This window comes from Myxocyprinus asiaticus, chromosome 7, assembly GCF_019703515.2.
Source record: "Myxocyprinus asiaticus isolate MX2 ecotype Aquarium Trade chromosome 7, UBuf_Myxa_2, whole genome shotgun sequence".
Classification (NCBI taxonomy): domain Eukaryota; kingdom Metazoa; phylum Chordata; class Actinopteri; order Cypriniformes; family Catostomidae; genus Myxocyprinus; species Myxocyprinus asiaticus.
In genome coordinates this window covers 20,276,054-20,294,991 of record NC_059350.1, presented here as the reverse complement: position 1 = coordinate 20,294,991, position 18,938 = coordinate 20,276,054, and the positions used below count along the sequence as shown (strand labels likewise).

The following is an 18,938-nucleotide window of genomic DNA, read 5'->3' as shown; positions in this document are numbered from 1 at the left end:
TCTTAATGTAAAGTTAGCTTCAACTAGAATCTAGCTAATGGCAGATTGTGTGAGATGTGGGTGTTGTTTTTTATTTTTTATTTTATAACAGTATCAAAGCTTCAAACACATCTATCCTCTGACAGGGGAAACTGAAGTGTGCAACTGATGCATTTGTATTCATCCAGTGGTGATGAATCGAGGTACTAGTTATTAGATAGTCTCCTTGAGTATAGGTACATTTATTCTATCAAGACTAATAAGTGTCTTATTTAAAAATGGGCAACTGCATTGCCTTATGTTTGTATTTCTGACTGTACAACTGAAAAAAAAAAAAACGACATCATTTTACATTACATATTAACAATAGATACATGTTGGATTTCACACTTTTGTAAAATAATAATATTGCCCTTAAACAGTGTTAATTTCAGATGAAAATCTAAAACCACTAAGAGAATATTTCGTTTGCCGCAGATTTCTGAAACATCAAGACACAAGAAGACAGTGGTAATGAAACAATTTTATTGAATCTTCCAGTAGAGACTTGATATTCATGGAATAAAACTGCTTTCTGAGAGTACAAGCAAGAACAGCAAAAAAAAAAAAAAAAAAGAAAAAAAAAAAGAAAAGACAAATAGAAACAAGAAGCCACTTATGAAAGTGCACATATGAAGGAACAATAATATATTTTCTTCCAAAAAAAAAAAAAAGTTTACATTTTAACAGTGGATGGGATTTCACTAGGAATAAAAAAAACAGAAAGCAAGTTAATCAAAAATCTACTTTTTTTTTTTTTTTTTTTTTTCAAAACAATATTACTAGTGCCATTTAGAAATTAGTCAACAAATACATTTCTTACTTTTACTCTAAAAATGTTGAATATGCATGGGAACGGCCATTTTTTTTTTTTTTAACAGATTATTCATGGCATTTCAGAAATAAAAACAAATATGGACGTTCTTCCGTGCAGCACAGTGGTGCAGTGCACAACATATGGACAAAGTAAACAATGCCTGCCTCTGCTCTCGTACACACCATAGACTTACAATCCTGGGGATCAAACCACACTTGCAAAAAAACAGACTGCACAGCACTTTCTCTATATAAGTACATTTACACACTACTTCTTAAATCAGTCGAACACAACTGCGATAAAAGTAGAGCAACATACGCATGAGTTTGCTCATGCATCCCTACCCACTACTAACATGCCCAACTCCCCATACATATTTCGTTAAGATTTGCACATTCAAAAATGTGTTTTTCTTTCTACATTAGACATTTCTGTCCATTTTTGCTACATTTTTATTTTCTTTCCAAGACTGAGATATCATAGAAAGATGGCTGGGAGAAATTATGTGTTAATGGCCTTATTATCTTCACACATCCTCATGCCCTTCAGTTCATTTAAAGCATAACTGTGATGAGGAGGAGGGCGGGGCCGGGCCGTGAGTGCGCACGGCTGGCCCCAATCGGGCTAATCATCCGAGGAGAGGGATAAGGCCGAGCCGGATGCGGCAGTTCTAGAGAGAGAGAGCCACACGAAGCTGCCGTATTTGTTTGTGTCTTTTTAAGTTTTCATTAAACATTTTGATGGTCCGTCCGGTTCCCGCCTCCACCTTGCCCATTTTAAACCTTGTTACATTGGTGCAAAACCCGGGAAGGAGGAGGGATGCACTGTCATGGAGTCCTCGCCACTGCCGTCCGCCCATATGAGCAGCCGCAGCCGTCCGCCGGGGGATGGAGTCGCTGCTGTCGGCCGCCTGGACGCAGAGGAACGGCCACCATCCGCAAGGGGAGGAAGGGCTCGCTGCCGGCTGCCTGGAGCGGTGGAGCTGCTGCCAGGGGCGGAGGGGCTCACTACCGGCTGCCAGAACGTGGAGGGGCGTTCCATCCGCCAAGGGTCAGAGGACTCGCTCCGGTCCAACCGGAAAGGTGCGGCTGTCATCTGCCAGAGGGTGGAGGAGTGGTCGAGGACCAGGGGATGGCGTGTCTGGGAACCGGCGAGCAATTTTTTTTCTCTCTCTCCTCTCTCTCTCTCTCTCTCTCTCTCTCTCTCACTGTTGCTCCGCCTTGCCCTTTCCCTCTCCTCTTTTCCCTCCCCTGTCTCCCTCCCAGGTCTCGAAAGGTGGGGAAAGCCTGCCGGTAGGCGCGGCCGGAAGGGCAACGCCCCACCCCCCGGCCCGAGGCAAAAGAAGGAGGAGTGTGACGAGGAGGAGGGCGGGGCCGGGCCATGAGTGCGCACGGCCGGATCCCAATCAGGCTAATTAGCCGAGGAGAGGGATAAGGCTGAGCTGGATGCAGCAGTTCAGGAGAGAGAGAGCCACACGCAGCTGCCGTGTGTATAGTTGTTTGTGTCTTTTTAAGTTTTCATTAAACATTATTTTGATGGTTCTTCTGGTTCCCGCCTCCTCCTTGCCCATTTTAAACCTTGTTACAATAATATTGTCTCTTTTTTTAGCCATGTTCATCTATCCCACTACTCTGTACATGTACAACACTGTACTAGCCTCTAAGTTACAATTCAGATCTTTTTTCCCCAATGGAATACTGAGATGTAAACTGAAAAAAGGAGAAGAAATGCAATAGAAAAAGAAAGAAACAAACTGCTAAAAAACTCAATTTCTTTCACAAGACCAAAGGGGGATACTTGCCACAAGTATGATGGCCTCATCATTTAACATGCTTGGTCACACAAAGTTGTCAAGTATCTTCCAGATTCTCTCAGGCTGAGAACTTAGGACTCTTCAGCCAAATTTTATGCCCCCAATCAATCTTCCTTCAAGTAGAATACAAATGCCACCCCTCCCACCCTTCCTCCCTCCCTCCCTCCCTTTAACCAATCAACTGCTCTGTGGGAACCTAGATTGAGAGGGTTCCAACAGCCATTGCTTTATGGTCAGCTCTGTCTAGGACACAGAGGAAATAGGGTTGTGAGGGGAGCCCATCTGGGTGAGGACTTTATCCAGCCACTGCAGGGGACCGTGAAGATGAATCTCAATCCAGCATGGGGTGCTTGTCACATCCTGTCGATGGTACTCTGCACCCCAACCCTGAAACACAAGTAGATATGCATTTCACCCAGTGTTATTATCGATGATGAATACTAGAACAAACTAAATGTATACGTTTCTGTTGATTGAAACATACACTCACTGAGCACTTTATTAGAAACACTATACTAATACTTGGTAGGGCCTCCCTTTGCTCTCAAAACAGCCTCAAATCTTCATGGCATGCATTCCTCAAGATGTTGGAAACATTTCTTTGAGATTGTGGTCCATGTTGACATGAGTATATTGCGCAAATTCTGCAGATTTGCCAGCTGCACATTCATCAGTGAGATCAATTGTTTTTTCCCAGTTTTGATGGTTGGTGTGAACATTAACTGAAGCTCCTGACCCGTACCTGCATGATTTTATGCATTGCACTGCTGCCACACGATTGGCTGATGTGTACAGGTGTTCCTAATAAAGTGCTCAGTGAGCGTAATTGGAAAAACTGAAACTAAACTTGACTCATGACTCCAAAACGAACTAAATTAAAATAAAAATTACCACAAATTATTTTAGCTTTTGTTTTCGATACATGGTGTAGTCATTAATAAAGTGTTTTAATTAAAGCTGAAATGAAATGTTAAAATACTTTTCACTTATCCCACATTAATATGCAGCGACAACTAAGTAAGCTATTTGTAGATGAATTTCCTCAAAAACTGTAAACACTTTGTCTCTGTGGCACTATAAAAATTGCTCGTTTGTTTTGAGCGACCTGTCCAGCCTGACACAACAACATTAACTCAACCAATGGCATGAGTTGGGGGCAGGACTATATATATATATATATAATATATAATTCGGATGGGCACAGGTGGACCTGTTCGCCTCCCAAGAATCCTCCCACTGCCCGCTCTGGTAAGCCCTGACCGAGGCCCCCCTCGGCATAGACGCGCTGGCACACAGCTGGCCCCCTGGCCTGCGCAAATATGTGTTTCCCCCAGTGAGCCTACTTGCACAGACCCTGTGTAAGGTCAGGGAGGACAAGGAGCAGGTCATCCTGGTAGCACCCTACTGGCCCACCCAGACGTGGTTCTCGGACCTCACACTCCTTGCGACAGCCCCCCCCCCCCCGGCGAATTCCCCTGAGGAAGGACCTTCTTTCTCAGGGACGGGGCACCATCTGGCACCCGCAACCAGACCTCTGGAATCTCCATGTCTGGCCCCTGGACGGGACGTGGTGGTAGACACGATCACTCAGGCTAGGGCCCCCTCTACGAGGTTCCTGTATGCCTTTAAGTGGCGTCTGTTTGCTAAGTGGTGTTCTTCCCGACGGGAAGACCCCCAGAGATGCGCAGTCGGATCAGTGCTTTCCTTTCTGCAGGAGTACGTTGTACGTAAGGTGTACGTTGCCGCCATAGCAGCACACCATGATGCAGTCAACGGTAAGTCCTTAGGGAAGCATGACCTGATCATCAGGTTCCTAAGAGGCGCCAGGAGGCTGAATCCCTCCAGACCGCGCCTCGTTCCCTAATGGGACCTCTCTGTAGTTCTTCAGGGTCTACAGAGAGCCCCCTTCGAGCCTTTGCAGTCAGCCGAGCTTAAGGCACTCTCCTTGAAGACTGCCCTCCTGACTGCGCTCACTTCCATCAAGAGGGTAGGAGACCTGCAAGTGTTCTCTGTCAGCGAAATGTGCCTGGAGTTCAGTCCGGGCTACTCTCACGTGATCCTGAGACCCCGACCGGGCTATGTGCCCAAGATTCCCACGGCCCCTTTTTTGGGACCAGGTAGTGAACCTGCAAGTGCTGCCCCAGGAGGAGGCAGACCCAGCCCTGTCGTTGCTGTGTCCAGTGCACGCTTTACGCATCTATTTGGATCGCACACAGAGCTTTAGGATCTCTGAGCAGCTCTTTATCTGCTTTGGTGCACAGCGGAAAGGAAGCGCTGTCTCCTAGCAGAGAATCGCCCACTGGCTCATTGACGCCATAACTATGGCATATCACGCAAAGGACATGCCGCCCCCGGTAGGGCTAAGAGCCCATTCTACCAGGGGTGTAGCGGCCTCCTGGGCCCTGGCCAGGGGTGCCTCTCCAACAGACATTTGCAGAGCAGCAGGCTGGGCAACACCCAACACCTTTGCAAGGTTCTACAACCTCCGGGTGGAACCGGTGGCACGCAATACAAGCAGATAAGCCCAGGATAGCCGGCCGGGTGTATCGCTTGCACATAGTGCCTTCCACCTCCTTTTGAGCTGAAGACGTGCGCCATTAATTCCCAGTAGTATTCACAAACTTTGTTCCCTGGTTGACTTCCTCCGAGCCCTGTGACAGTCGAGTTTTCAGAGAGACTCGCTGCCGGCCCAGTACACGTGCTAACTAAGAGTCCTGTTCTGGGGTAGGTGCTCCGCATGTGGCGGTTCCCTGTAAGGCTAACCCCATGCGATGTATATCTTCCGCTAATTCGTTTCCCTGTTGGCAAACTGCGTCTTCCTTGGGCAGGGCCCCTCTGCCCCAATCTCCATGTTTGTAGTAACTCCTCCCCCATTGGGTAGGATCTACCTTGAAGACTCTCCACATGGTCGGAAAGACCATGTGACGTATTTTTCCACTTAAATATCCCCCCCTCTCTTTGGGCAAGGTGTGGTCTCCGCAGTGTCTTCCCCTTGGGAGGGACACCCGCCGACTAGACCTGGCGGCCCAGTCGGATAATCCCCCTTCTTTTTTAGGGAGTGGAAAAAAAGAAGGGGAAAAGAGGCCACGACTGGGTTAGCCTGTCTCTATCTTTTGGGTAGTCGACTTGTCCCCAAGTCGTTCAACACTCATAGGGGGAGGTTACGTGTCGACCTGGTGTGCTGGCTACGAGGCACAGAGTGGTCTGCCCGCCACACACCGCCAGTTCACGTAACACAGTTCAGCCAGTTGTAGCATTTCGTATAGGGACCCCTAGTGTCACTACATCGACACAACGTCGAGTGAGTGACAGATAGGGAACGTCATGGTTACTTGTGTAACCTCGGTTCCCTGATGGAGGGAACGAGACGTTGTGTCCATCCTGCCACAATGCTGAACTACCTGCTGAAATGGCCAGACCTTGTCTCGGCTCCTCAGCATAAAACCTGAATGAGTGGTTGCATACCAGCTCCTTTTATAACCGAATGTCCGGGGGAGTGGCATGCAAATACCACTTGCCAATTTTCATTGGCCTTTTATCAAAGACCAGAGGTGTCTCGGGCTCCCAAGAGTGACCCTTAGTGTCACTACATCGACACAATGTCTCGTTCCCTCCATCAGGGAACGGAGGTTACACAAGTAACCATGACATTTTTAGGTTACCTGACATTTTTTTTTTTTTTTAACGTGTAACTCTTAAAAATGACTTCCATTGGTGTAGCCTAATGTTTTCAAGTTGATTTAGTCATGTTAAATCATATTTTGACTTGAATTAAACCAGGATATTTAAATGTAACCACATGGAGCACATTTGTTAGGTTGCCTGACAACGCATAATTTACAGTGAATATTAACCTTGGTTTCATCTGTTTGAAAATTTATCTGGTCTATAGCTTACCTTTACAAAGCTCATGCGAATGGTGCACATCTTGGTCAGTTCATAGACGGCTTCAAAACCATGATTGACGGATTGTGCCAGGAGTTCTGCAAACTCCTGGTTATTGAAGATTTTGAGGCTGCAGCGACTGGGGATCTTGCATACAGTGGTGGGGTGGAAACCGTGGTGGTAGTTGCAGTTGCGGCTCTGGACAAAGATACTGCTGTCACTCAAACATTCAGCATACACCTCTCCTCCCACATAGTACAAATGGACTCCTGTAAAATGCATGAAAAGGTCATTGCAAGCTCAAGTTTTAATGGATATTTAGCTAAGTTACAGCTATGTGAGACTGACCACATCATCAAAATCATATTAATGTAATTTCAACTATATTATTGTGTTATATTATGTGCAAATGAATCCTCAGTGCACAGTATTTAATTCAGGCCTTATAATGGTTATCAGCATTGGGGCAGTTGATTCTAATCAGACCTTTTCCAATGTGGCGTCTGGTGTTCTCAATCGTGGAGTTGCGGTTGACATTCGACAGCAGACCCAGGCAGAAGCGGTTGCGGTTGTTGGAGGGGTCAGTAAAGCCGTCCACCAGTACACTAGTGGAAGAGGCCTGGAAGGCTTCTCCCACCCGATTATTCAGCTCATAGTACACAATGGAGCACCAGTGCTTGGGTTCCTCATAGGCCACAGGCTGAACATCTGCACAGGAGATTAGGATGAATTAACTCAATGAATACAAACACCCCACAATCGCACACATACAACCTATTGTTTTTATACTGAGCTAATTATATTTTATATCCACTTACTCTACCTTTTTGCATTTTTAAAATTTTTACTAAGACATTTAGCATTAAGCAGTTTATTTAAGAAGTTTTCCTCATAGGGACCATTGGCTGGTCCCCACAATATCAGAGATTTAACGTTTTTGCTATCCTTGTGAGGACATTTTGTCCCTATAATGCTGACAAAAAAAAAAAAAAAAAACCCTGACCCACATACACATACAGTGCTGTTAAAAATTATTTGCCCCTTTTTTCTTTTTTTTCTTCTATTTTTGTGTATTTTTCATACTAAATTGTTTTAGATCTTCAAACGAGATATAACATAAAACAAAGGCAACCTGAGTAAACACAAAATACAGTTTTCAAACATATATATTTTTTTTTATTGAAGCAAAAAAGTAATCCATCATCTATATCACCCATGTGAAAAACTAACTGCCCCCTTAAACTTAATAGCTGGTTGTGCCACAACACAATTAGCAGCAACAACTGCAACCAAACACTTCCAATAAATGGAGATCAGTCTTTCACAATGCTGTGGTGGAATTTTGGCCCACTCTTCTTTGCAGAACTGCTTTAGTTCAGCCACATTGGAGGGTTTTTGAGCATGAACTGCCCGTTTAAAGTCCTGCCACAGCATCTCAATCAGGTTCAAGTCAGGACTCTGACTAGGCCACTCCAAAACTTTAATTTTGCTTCCTTTGAGCCACTTAGAGGTGGACTTACTCCTATGCTTTGGATCATTGTCTTGCTGCATTATCCAGTTGCGCTTGAGCTTCAACTCACGGACTGATGACCAGACATTCTCCTATAGGATTTTCTGGTAGAGAGCAGAATTCATGTTTCCCTCAATTATTGCAAGTCACCCTGGCCTTGAAGCAGCAAAGCATCCCCACAACATCACACTACCACCATCATGCTTAACCATAGGTATGATGTTCTTTTTGTGGAGTTCTGTGTTTGATTTATGCCAGATGTAACGGGACCCCTGTCTTCCAAACAGTTCCACTTTCAACTAAACAGTCCACAGAACATTCTCCCAAAAGGTTTGAGGACCATCAATGTGTGTTCTGGCAAAATTCAGATGAGCCTTAATGTTCTTCTGGGTTAGCAGTGGTTTTCACCTCACCACTCTTCCATGGATGGCATTTTTGGCCAGTGTCTTTCTGATAGTGGAGTCATGAACAGTGACCTTTAGTGATGTGAGAGAGGCCTGAGAGGCCTTGAATGTTGTCCTTGGCTTTTTTGGCTTTTTCTTGGATGAGTTGTCACTGTGCTCTTGGAGGAATTTTGGAAGGTCTGCCACTTCTGGGAAGGTTCGTTACTGTGCCAAGTTTTCTCCATTTGGAGATAATGGCTCTCACTCTGGTTCTTTGGCGTCCCAGAGCCTTTGAAATAGCTTTGTAACCCTTTCCAGACTGATGTATTTCAATCACCTTTTTTCTCATCATTTCTGGAATTTCTTTCGACCTTGGCATAGTGTGCTACTGGGTGAGACCTTTTAGCCAACTTCATGCTGCTGAAAAAGTTATATTTAGGTGTTGATTTGATTGAACAGGGCTAGCAGTAATCAGGCCTGGGTGTGTCTAGTCCAGCTGAGCCACATTGTGAATGCAGTTTCATAGATTTGGGGATTTAGTAACTAAGGGGGCAAATACTTTTTCACACAGGCCCAGTTGGTATTGTATAACTTTTTTGATTCAATAAATAACATTATCATTTATGAACTGTATGCTGTTTACTCAGATTGCCTTTGTTTCATGATAGATTTTGTTTGAATCTTTGAAACTATCTAGTATGAGATATACACGAAAACAGAAGAAATTAGCAAATACTTTTTCACAGCACTGTACTTAAGATGTTTAGAGACGTATTAAAACAAAACATAGTAATGTGTTGTAAAGTTAAAATATTATTACACTGTGAAAATAATTTTTTATTTTTTACTTGAATAAAATCAGTTAATTTAGATGCACATGTTTTAGGTCACCTGAGAAAACATATTTTACAGCGTAAGACTACATGGCAATAGTGACAAGTTGACAGTTTCACTGCTTTTCATTGGTTTCAAAATGTATTTTATATGTTTATTTTTAACATTATTGACACAAACCTCAAACTAGTTTGATTGGCACTGCAGACAAATAAGTGGATATCTAAAGACATTTATAGCAATAAAGATTTTGGCATCATTAGTGTTTGCAGGATTGAGTTTTAGCAGTATTAATTACGGGATTTGACTTGCATTTGTATGTATCATCTCTTACAGCACTGGGCATATCGATTTTAATAGTGTATTTATAAGAGGTCACTGTTGCTAGGCTATTAATGGTAACACTCTTGAAAAAGGCTTCAGTGATTGGTTATAACACTGCACTGTTCAAGGGCCAAAAGAACAAGACCAAGTCAGCATAGTATAAGTGTCTGGCAAAAACAGATAGCTGGCCATACCAAATTCCACCATAGCACATGCAAACAAGAAATGTTTCATTTGTGGGTCCCATAAAATATATTGTAAAAATGGTGAGCTGCAATTGTTACCTTAAAACTTTAAAAATCACTACAAAAAAATATTAAAGGTAATTTTATTACTCTGTTTCATTTTTTCTTTTTTTATTCTACCATTAATGAAAAAGTTATTAACTACAATCAATCGGATGAAATGTACTAGGTTCTATGTAATATTGGGAGGATGCTTTTTAGCTTTTGCTTTTCCATCAATATGATGTTCAAAAGCCCCCAAAAACACAGCAGTTTTCTTCTTAATGGCACTGAATGAGAAAATCAGACCTAGGCCTGATTCACAGTGTTTTTACATTATTAATCTGCTACCAATCTACCGCAACTAATCGGCTGAGGAAACTGTTGCAGGAGCTATTTCTACCTTATTTAAATTAGGTTAATTTATGTAAACGTATGTAGTCAGGTTGATTCAGTCATATTAAAGCTGAAGTTTGTTACTTTTTCGGTGTTAAAATACTTTCTTATATCCCAGCTTAATATGCAGAGATAACTATACGTAAGACGTTCAAAAGTTAATTTTCTTGAAAACTGTAAACACTGTGTCTTTGATTTGAGTGACCCGTTGCAAGATGGCGTGAGTTGGGGGATTTGGGGGTGGGACTATCTGTTTGTTTGATCAATGGTAGGCATTTTCATAAAGCTGTTTTGAAAACAATGTTTATTTTTGCAATTCCATTTGGTGGCGCTAGTGGCACAGAAATTACATACTTTAGCTTTAGATAATATTTTGACTTTAATAAAACAAGTTAATTTAGATGTTTCCACATGAAGCACATTCTTAAGGTTACCTTTTTTTTTTCTTTTTTTTTTTTCTTCAGTGTACCAGTCTTACAAAACAAATTATGGCACTCATTAGAATGTCCTCTCTCTGGTATCTGCAGTTCTAATAAAGACAGTGAAATGTGTTTATCTAAGGCATATTTCTTCTGAGCATCCTCTGACACTGTGGAACTGAGCTGCAGGTGTGTTTTGTCTATTCTTTTCCCATCAGCCTTTCACAATGGAAGTGTAGCTACAGCACTGCACAGGATGCAGCTTGGACATGCATCTCAAAACTGCGACTGTACAGCAACTTCCACAAATATTTCAACAGCCCACTTTCTCTCTGTACACTCGCCCTCAGCTCCTGTGGGACTCTGGGGGTCATTTTTGAAGTCACTGCAAAAGGTGCCAGTGGAAGAAGTTGGAGAGAGTAAAATGTTTGGATTTGGAATTATTTTTTGACCACTACGTTATTTTGATTATATTTTTGTTTCATTGTAATTTGAATTTAGACATATAAGTGGTAACTGTACTATAAAAACATACTGTAAATTTCAGAACTCAAAACTTCCTCCCCAGTCTAAAAAGAGCATGTATAGATACCACCCTGCTTAAAAGTCTCGTTTTGAAATCTGTCTGTTCTGGACATCACAAAACATTGCTCATTTGTATTTAAACATCCCACAACATGCATAATAGCACCCTTGGCCCCGCCCACTGACACGCAGGCCAATAGCGCAGGCCTTGTGTGGCTAACTAGTTCAAACATAACACCAAAGGGGACCCATCTGGACTATTTTGGATTATTTTTGAATATATTCATGCACTAGACAGACATCTTTGACCGCTTGATACATATCTTGTGCTGCTTTTAAAAGTTGCAGTGTCAAGTTACAACACTGAAAGTGAGAAGCAATTCTCTCATTCAGCTGCTGCCTCTGTCATGGACACGTTCTTTCGCACATCTGCGCTATTTTTTATTGTTGGTGTATGTAAACATAGGACGTCTTTGATGATGGACGTCTTTGACAATGGAGGTCTTTGAACATTTCAGTGTATTTCCGGCAACGTGCACCTCAGTGCGCCTTCAGTATGTGTGTGTATAATTTCACCGTTCTTTAGACTATGATGTGTTAATTTTTTTCGGCTCATGTCAGCATGGATTGCTTGTGAACAGTCAAAATACAATTCAAGGATGGGGCAGTTAAAAACACTTCAAAAACATAAGTAAACCGTTTCATTCATGAATATTTCAAATGTCATGACTGTTTGGTAGTTTATGGTGCTCAGTGTTAACAGTTGTGAACATCTGAAAAATTGTTGCGCCTAGACTTAGTGCATGCTTACACGAAAATTCCAAAACTTAATGGCCATGCCCAGTAACTTTGCTTGTATGATTTATGGCATAACACTGCGCTTAGCGCCAGTGCTCTTAAAATAAGGCCCCTAATGTTTTATGGGGTGCATAAAAAATTAAAACTGGAAAAGGAAAAGCAGTAATTTACCCCGAATTAGAGAATTCTAACCATTCAAATCAAATTTTATGTACCACTAGCCCCATTTACACCTGGATTTAACATCTGTCTTCAGGTGATCTTATCACAAGTTGTCAGTCGAGGCACGTTAATGTTTACAACTGCTATTTATATTCATCTCAGATGCATCTGCTGTGACTACTTGTGATCCGATTTCATTTAGGGGAAGTTCTCTGAATCTTTCATTTCATACATCATTTACTACATCAGTGTATCACTGCATGTTGATACAGCACAGAAAAGAAAAAAAAATATTCACGCATTTCTGACTACCTCTAAAAATGTGGTTTGGAAATGGATCAACGTTTTGGACTCTGTTTAAGGGGTTATTGTTTAGTTGTTTGGTTAGTTCATTTCAATCTTTTGCTAAGTCCGAACGACTGATATGATGTGACTCCGTTTTCAGTTTTCAACAAGCTTGTAAATAATGAGCCAAGGCTAATACTAACTCTCAGCTGAAAGAACTCTATGGTAAATAATTGTTCACAGTTATTAAAAGAACATAATTATTTGTTGATATGATATAACCTTGAGTCTTTTAAAATACTGAATTCTGTTTATGATCACACCACATACTTTGCTTCAAGATGAACCTGATATTATGGACAAAAAAGCAGACTGTCTGTGACTGTGTGTGAGGTTGTGTGTGCACTTCCTGCACCTGCAGTGTGGGCAGGCAGCTGCTGACAGCTCTAAGTAGCCCATGTCAGATTGTAAGGATGGCCGATATCTTTGCTGGAGTGGCTGAAGCTTAGTATGGTTGTGCATTTTTGTCCATTGTGTGTAACGCATTATGGTGCTCATGAAGTGTACCTGGCCGGTTGCTGATCTCCACAGGCAGGTTCGGAGCAAGCAGGTTAGTGTCCATTGGCTGGGGACAGTCCTGCGTCATTGGTTCCTCTGGGGGCATATAAGCAGGTGGGGGAGTTTCTGTTGGGGCAACACCCAAAACATAGACAAAAGAGATATAGATATGTAAGAACATAAAAACTGCTGCACTGAATCAACGTGCCTCTTATAAAACTGTACCTACAATAATGTGTTCCTTCATTACTCACAGACTAAAAAATGGTCTCCTCCCATGAAAATTAATTCAAGGTAATTCAAGTAGCAAACAATGTGTCCCTAACAAAAGTACCATGGTGTTACTATAAATACATGGTATTTATAAATACACATGAATTCAAAAGACAGCCCTGCCTTAAGGCCCCTACACACTTTCTACGCAATCGAAGAACAAATATGTGTGTGACGTCATTTAGAACAAAATCTTGCCAAAATGAAGATGTTTTTGCATTCGTTTTGGTGGTTCATAACAGCTCGCCAGGACAAACTTTCAGGAAAACTTCTTACCTGCTGCTAAACACCTTCTAACTGCCATTGGTCAATGTCATTGGTAGGTGTGAACTGGAGCTCCACCTAGTTTGAGGCCGACAACTAATTCCCGTTCAGTCAGTTAAGATCAGTCAACATGAACACACCGGCGTGCAGCGTTATTAGGGAGCTGGTGCAAATGTACCTACATCTGTACGATTGTTTGCGTAGAGACATTTTTTAAGCATGTCATGCAATTTTTTTAATTAGTTTACAAAAGGAATCAAATCTACTCAAATTCTCTTAAGTGCCCATTCACTCTATTGTATGATATGCTGCTTCACTCATATGCCGTCTGCAGCCAAAAGCCATTCACACATCTGCCCATAATAAGGTATGCCTATCATCATTCTTTTGTCTGTATTCTGCCCATTAACACTCTTTTCTACACCAATCTCTGCAGTAGTATCAGTATCATCATAAATCACAATAATAGAGTGTAATCGGCACATATTATGGTCGCATTACCACCATGAATTCAGAATATAAACAAGACAAATTACGCATTTTCTACTGCACATATTACTTTAAATCATAATTAAATGGTTAAAAAAAGCATCTTTTACTGATCTCATGTGAATTCTATTTATAAAATGAGGCATGAAGTCATTGAAAACACATTTTAATGTCACATATTTTAGGTTTTACAAGTAGTCTTGTGCATCTCATATTTAAATGCTCCTCTAAACGCTTCCCACAGCGGTGTGGACTGTGTCTGAATGTTCGCAAACAGTATGTCATTGCTCAGCTTTTTCGAACATCTTTTTGGCAACGAAGTGCGAGTATGCTGGGGTCTTTACAGTGCATTTGAATACCATGCTATATGAATATGGCAATGGTAGAAGCACAGTGCTTTATTGAAAGGGATGTTCCTCCAATGGTTCTGTCTCAAAACATCCACTATAACCTCGTCTACATTGTGTACTACATCAGAGAACAAAAATGTATCTCTACACATTGAATAAAAGTTCAGACTAGGAAGGTCTGGCAAAAATAGATTTTTGATTTTTAAATTTGCATAATGAAAAAAGTGCCAAGTGAATTAAGTGTTGGTTCGGCTTTGCACAAAATTACACAGGTCTGAATCTTTATTCGGTGTGCTGACAGCAATTTTTCTTTTTTCATAAGTCTTCATGGCTTCACACACCTGAAGTAATATTAGTTTAACTGAGCACAGAAATACTTTCTATTATGTACTACAGCAGAGAGCAAGACACATCCAAAATGTATAGCATAATTGAAGTTTGGGGAACTGTCTCACCTGGCATCTGAAAGGGGCTCCCTGGATCAGAGCTGGAGGGTGAATGGGGAAAGGTGGCGGTACTGCCTGTGCCGCTGTTGGGTGAACTAGGGTAGCTGTTGGTAGGGGAGTTTGGGGTGAAGGGAAGGGTGTTTGCTGGCTGCTGGGGGAAGGAGTCAGGGAAGGTGGCGTTTTGAGGCATGTGGGGCTCCGTCTGGTGCAGTGGGTTGCGGAAACGTGGCAGCATAGAGAGTTTAGCGTTGAACTCACTGTTTCGTGGCACCAGCACTGGAGGCAGCACTGTAGAAATGGAAGAGAAAGATTTCAATCATAAGCAATAACAATAATCTCAAGAACCCACTGAACATCAGTCCGATATAAATTCATGGCCATACATACTAATGTCTCTAATTTCAGCATGGACTTCTTGCTTTTATTATGTATGTGCAAAACAACATATTTTCAAAATTGACTAGTAAGTGGTTGCTTGAACGACTAGTGCAATAATTGGTCTTAAAGGGATAGTTCAACAAAAAATGTAAATTATCTCATCATGTATTCACTCTCATGCCATCCCAGATGTTTATGACTTTCTGTCTTCTGCAGAACACAAATGAAGATTTTTAGAAGAATATCTCAGCTCTGTAGGTCCATACAATGCAAGTGAATGGTGACAAAAACTTTGAAGCTCCAGAAAGGCAGCATAAAAATAATCCATACGACTCCAGTGGTTAAATCTATATCTTCAGAAGCAATATGATAAGTGTGGGTGAGAAACAGATCAATATCTAAGTCTTTTTTTACTATACATCTCCACTTTCACTTTCTTTCACATTTTGAAAGCGAAATTGGAGAATTATGGGGAAAAAAAGACTTAAATATTGATCTTTTTCTCACCCACACCTATCATATTGCTTCTGAAGATATGGATTATACTACTGGAGTCTTATGGATTACTTTAATGTGGCCTTTATGTGATTTTTGGAGCTTTAAAGGTCTGGTCACCATTCACTTGCATTGTAAGGACAAACAAAGCTGAAATATTCTTCTAAAAATCTTTGTTTGTATTCTGCAGAAGAAAGAAAGTCATACACATCTGGGATGGCATGAGCGTGAGAAAATGATGAGAGAATTTTAATTTTTCATCAATTTAACAATTTTGCCATCATTTATTCATCCTTATATTGTTCAAAACCATGTCCATGTTCAATATGCTAATCAAAGAAAAATATCAACACAAAACAAAAAGAGAAACAAAAAAGAAGAAAATTTTTTGATTAACTAGTCACTGACTAGTTGTTGGATGATTAGTCAAGTAGTCAACTATTGGTATTATAATGTTGCCTTAAACAACTGTGCACTTAGCAGCAATATAATAAACCTGAGGAACATTAAGTGTGTATGCTGGAGATTATCACTTTATTATTCTTTCATTTAAAAATTATTTTTTTCTGTAAAAATACAAATCACAAATCTCATCTAAAAGTCTATTCATAGGCACACACGCCTGCACTCTCTAAAAATAGTACAGCACTAAAATGTGGTAACTGTGGTGCTTTTAAGTGGATTTTTGCTATAAACATCTTTCCGCCTAAGCTGCCCACATGCCTTTTCATTTAGACAGGAAAATATGGTAGACTGTCAAAAAGCATTTACACTGAGGTCTAGCATAAAAATGATTAGAAACTTGCATTTAAAGGATCTTGCAACTGGTATTGTTAAAAAACTAATGTAGACAATCAGTATGTGACTTTCTGAAGAGGAGGGGAAAGACAGGTGTCCAGACATCCAACAGGCCCACACTAAACAAGCGTGTGCTAGGCGGGCAAACAGTCTTTCCTGCTATTGTCTGTGTGGGTGACAGGAGTTCCTGTAAAACTCTTCCTCTACACAGCCACATGTTTGTCTGTTTCAGCTGCCGCACACACACACACACACACACACACACACACACACACACACACACACATGTTGGTGCGGCTATGCTTATGAGGACACTCCATAGACATTATGATTTTTATACTATATTCTATCCCTAACCCTACCCCTAAACCTAACCCTCACAATAAACTTTCTGCATTTTTACATTTTCTAAAAAATATAGTTTAGTATGTTTTTTTAAGCAATTTGAATTATGAGGGCACTAGAAATGTCCTCATAAACCACATTTATAGCATAATACCCTTTTAATTACCAGTTTGTAACCTAAAAAAATGTCCTCGTAAACCACCCAAACCCACACACATACACACACACACACACACACACACACACAAGTGTACACAGACCCTGAACAAAGCCCTTATTCTGCCCCCGCCTGGAATTTCCTGCCCCTGCTCTCATAATGCGCGCACACACACATACTGTGGACAGCTGTTTCTGTGTTGTCAGCTGACCCTCATCTTCTGCTTAGCCAACAAAAAGGGGGCTGTGTGTTTGAAGTCCATTCTTTCACTATAAGCATAGGTAAAGTAAATGTTCTTGTTTCCCAATAACACACAAACACACACAGAGTACAGAAGGTTTTAGACTCCACAGTTTTCGATGCAACCAGATTCTCTCATGCAGTATCAGGATCAAACAAAGGAGAAAAACACCTGGCAGAGGCCAGAGAGAGATATGGAAAGGGAAGGACATAAAAAGAAAGACCATCTGCAGGAACCATGGGAAAGGAAAATTAAGGAACATGCATGGAAATGGGTACATATGGGCTATATATTCCATATGGGATTCAATGACGGAGTGATTTTGTTTTCACACTATTCAGGTTTAAAAATAAACTTAATCAACTGTACAGAAAATCCATCTGGAAAGTTGAAGTGATTCACAAGAGTTGCAATTCAACTTTTATTTTTTATTAAAAATAAACAAAAAAAGAGTTCACTAATAATGAATTGTGCGTGCTGATGATTATTTGGCTGTACTGACTGCGTTGTTTTAGGTCTGGGTTTCAGATTTCCCAATTTGATTCAATTGCAATTCACAAGCTCTCGATTTAATTTGATTCTAATTTCAGTTTGATACGATTCTGATTCATTTGGGTATATTTGAGTTATAATGTCCATTTTACATTCATATGAAAGAAATTCTCTCTCAGCTAATGATGTAAATTATTCAGGAAACCTTCTCACTGGGTACACGGCAAAAATATTAATTCTAAAAATTACCAACAGGGCTCAAACAATGCTGTTCAATTACTATTTATTTAACAGATAAAATGATCTTCTAGGGCTGTCGTTTTAACTTGTTAATTCTGTGTTTTTTATTTTTAGGAAAAATAATGCAACCAAAGTGAGATGCTCCAAAAGCATCTGCGATATGCATCTTGTGAGAGATTGTCAAACTCAATTGAAAAATTGATTGCTGTCTAGAGTAGGCCATAATGTTTAGTGATATGGAAATAAATAAATAAATAAAAAAGATTTCTAAAGCCACTTTTTATCTTAAATTATCTAAAATAGTATTATTATTTGTATTTAATTATTTAAATAATTATATACAAAATGATATTTATTTGGGGGCCTTTCTCAGAATGTTTTTTATATGTGTTTAACTGCGTTTAATTCAATTAATTAATTTGCAAATCATGTTATTAATACAATTAAAAGTTTTAATCAACTGACAGCACTTTAATCAACACAACCAAAACTGAAGTAAATTTAATAAAAGTAAAAGATAATTCTTGGGATTTAAAAAATTGATTTCGGGATTGTCCAAATGAGGATCATGATTAATTGGAAAATCAATCATTTTACCAAGCCCTAATGAATTCTCCCTTAAAGCTGCAGTGTGTAATTTCTGCACCACTATCATCACCAAACGCAATTGCAAAAATAACTGTTTTTAACAGTTTCCTGAAAAGTCTCCCTGTCTTCTATTGGTTGTACAAACAGTGCTGCCTCAAACTCACACCATTGGTTGAGCTAATGTGTCAGGGTGCACGGGTCGATCAGACAAACAGAGGAATGTCTTTGAGCTTTAGGGCACCTACACACTAGAGTTTACACTGCATCAGAGAACTCTGCGAATGCATCGATCTTAATGGGGATCATGCGTCTGAAGGACAGAGAGGGAAAATGCAAGGGTTTTCCGATAGTGAAGCTCTGTCATGCGACCAAAAGTTGAGAACATTTAAACTTTTGATACAACGCACTCTGATGCAGGCATCCGTTGACCA

General features: G+C 40.7%; 1 protein-coding gene across 1 annotated transcript in view; it reads right to left on the bottom strand.

The window, feature by feature from the left end:
- Positions 1-2,825: 2,825 nt before the first annotated feature.
- Positions 2,826-18,938, bottom strand: part of LOC127443906 (mothers against decapentaplegic homolog 1) — a 31,536-nt gene continuing 15,423 nt past the window's right edge. Inside the window, exons 3-7 of the mRNA XM_051702950.1 lie at positions 14,783-15,061; positions 12,961-13,077; positions 7,020-7,241; positions 6,546-6,802; positions 2,826-3,035 (exon numbers count right to left, since the gene is read on the bottom strand). Of these exons, the coding sequence (XP_051558910.1) occupies positions 2,892-3,035; positions 6,546-6,802; positions 7,020-7,241; positions 12,961-13,077; positions 14,783-15,061 (1,019 nt within the window). The 3' untranslated portion in view covers positions 2,826-2,891. The remainder of the gene's footprint in view (positions 3,036-6,545; positions 6,803-7,019; positions 7,242-12,960; positions 13,078-14,782; positions 15,062-18,938) is intronic.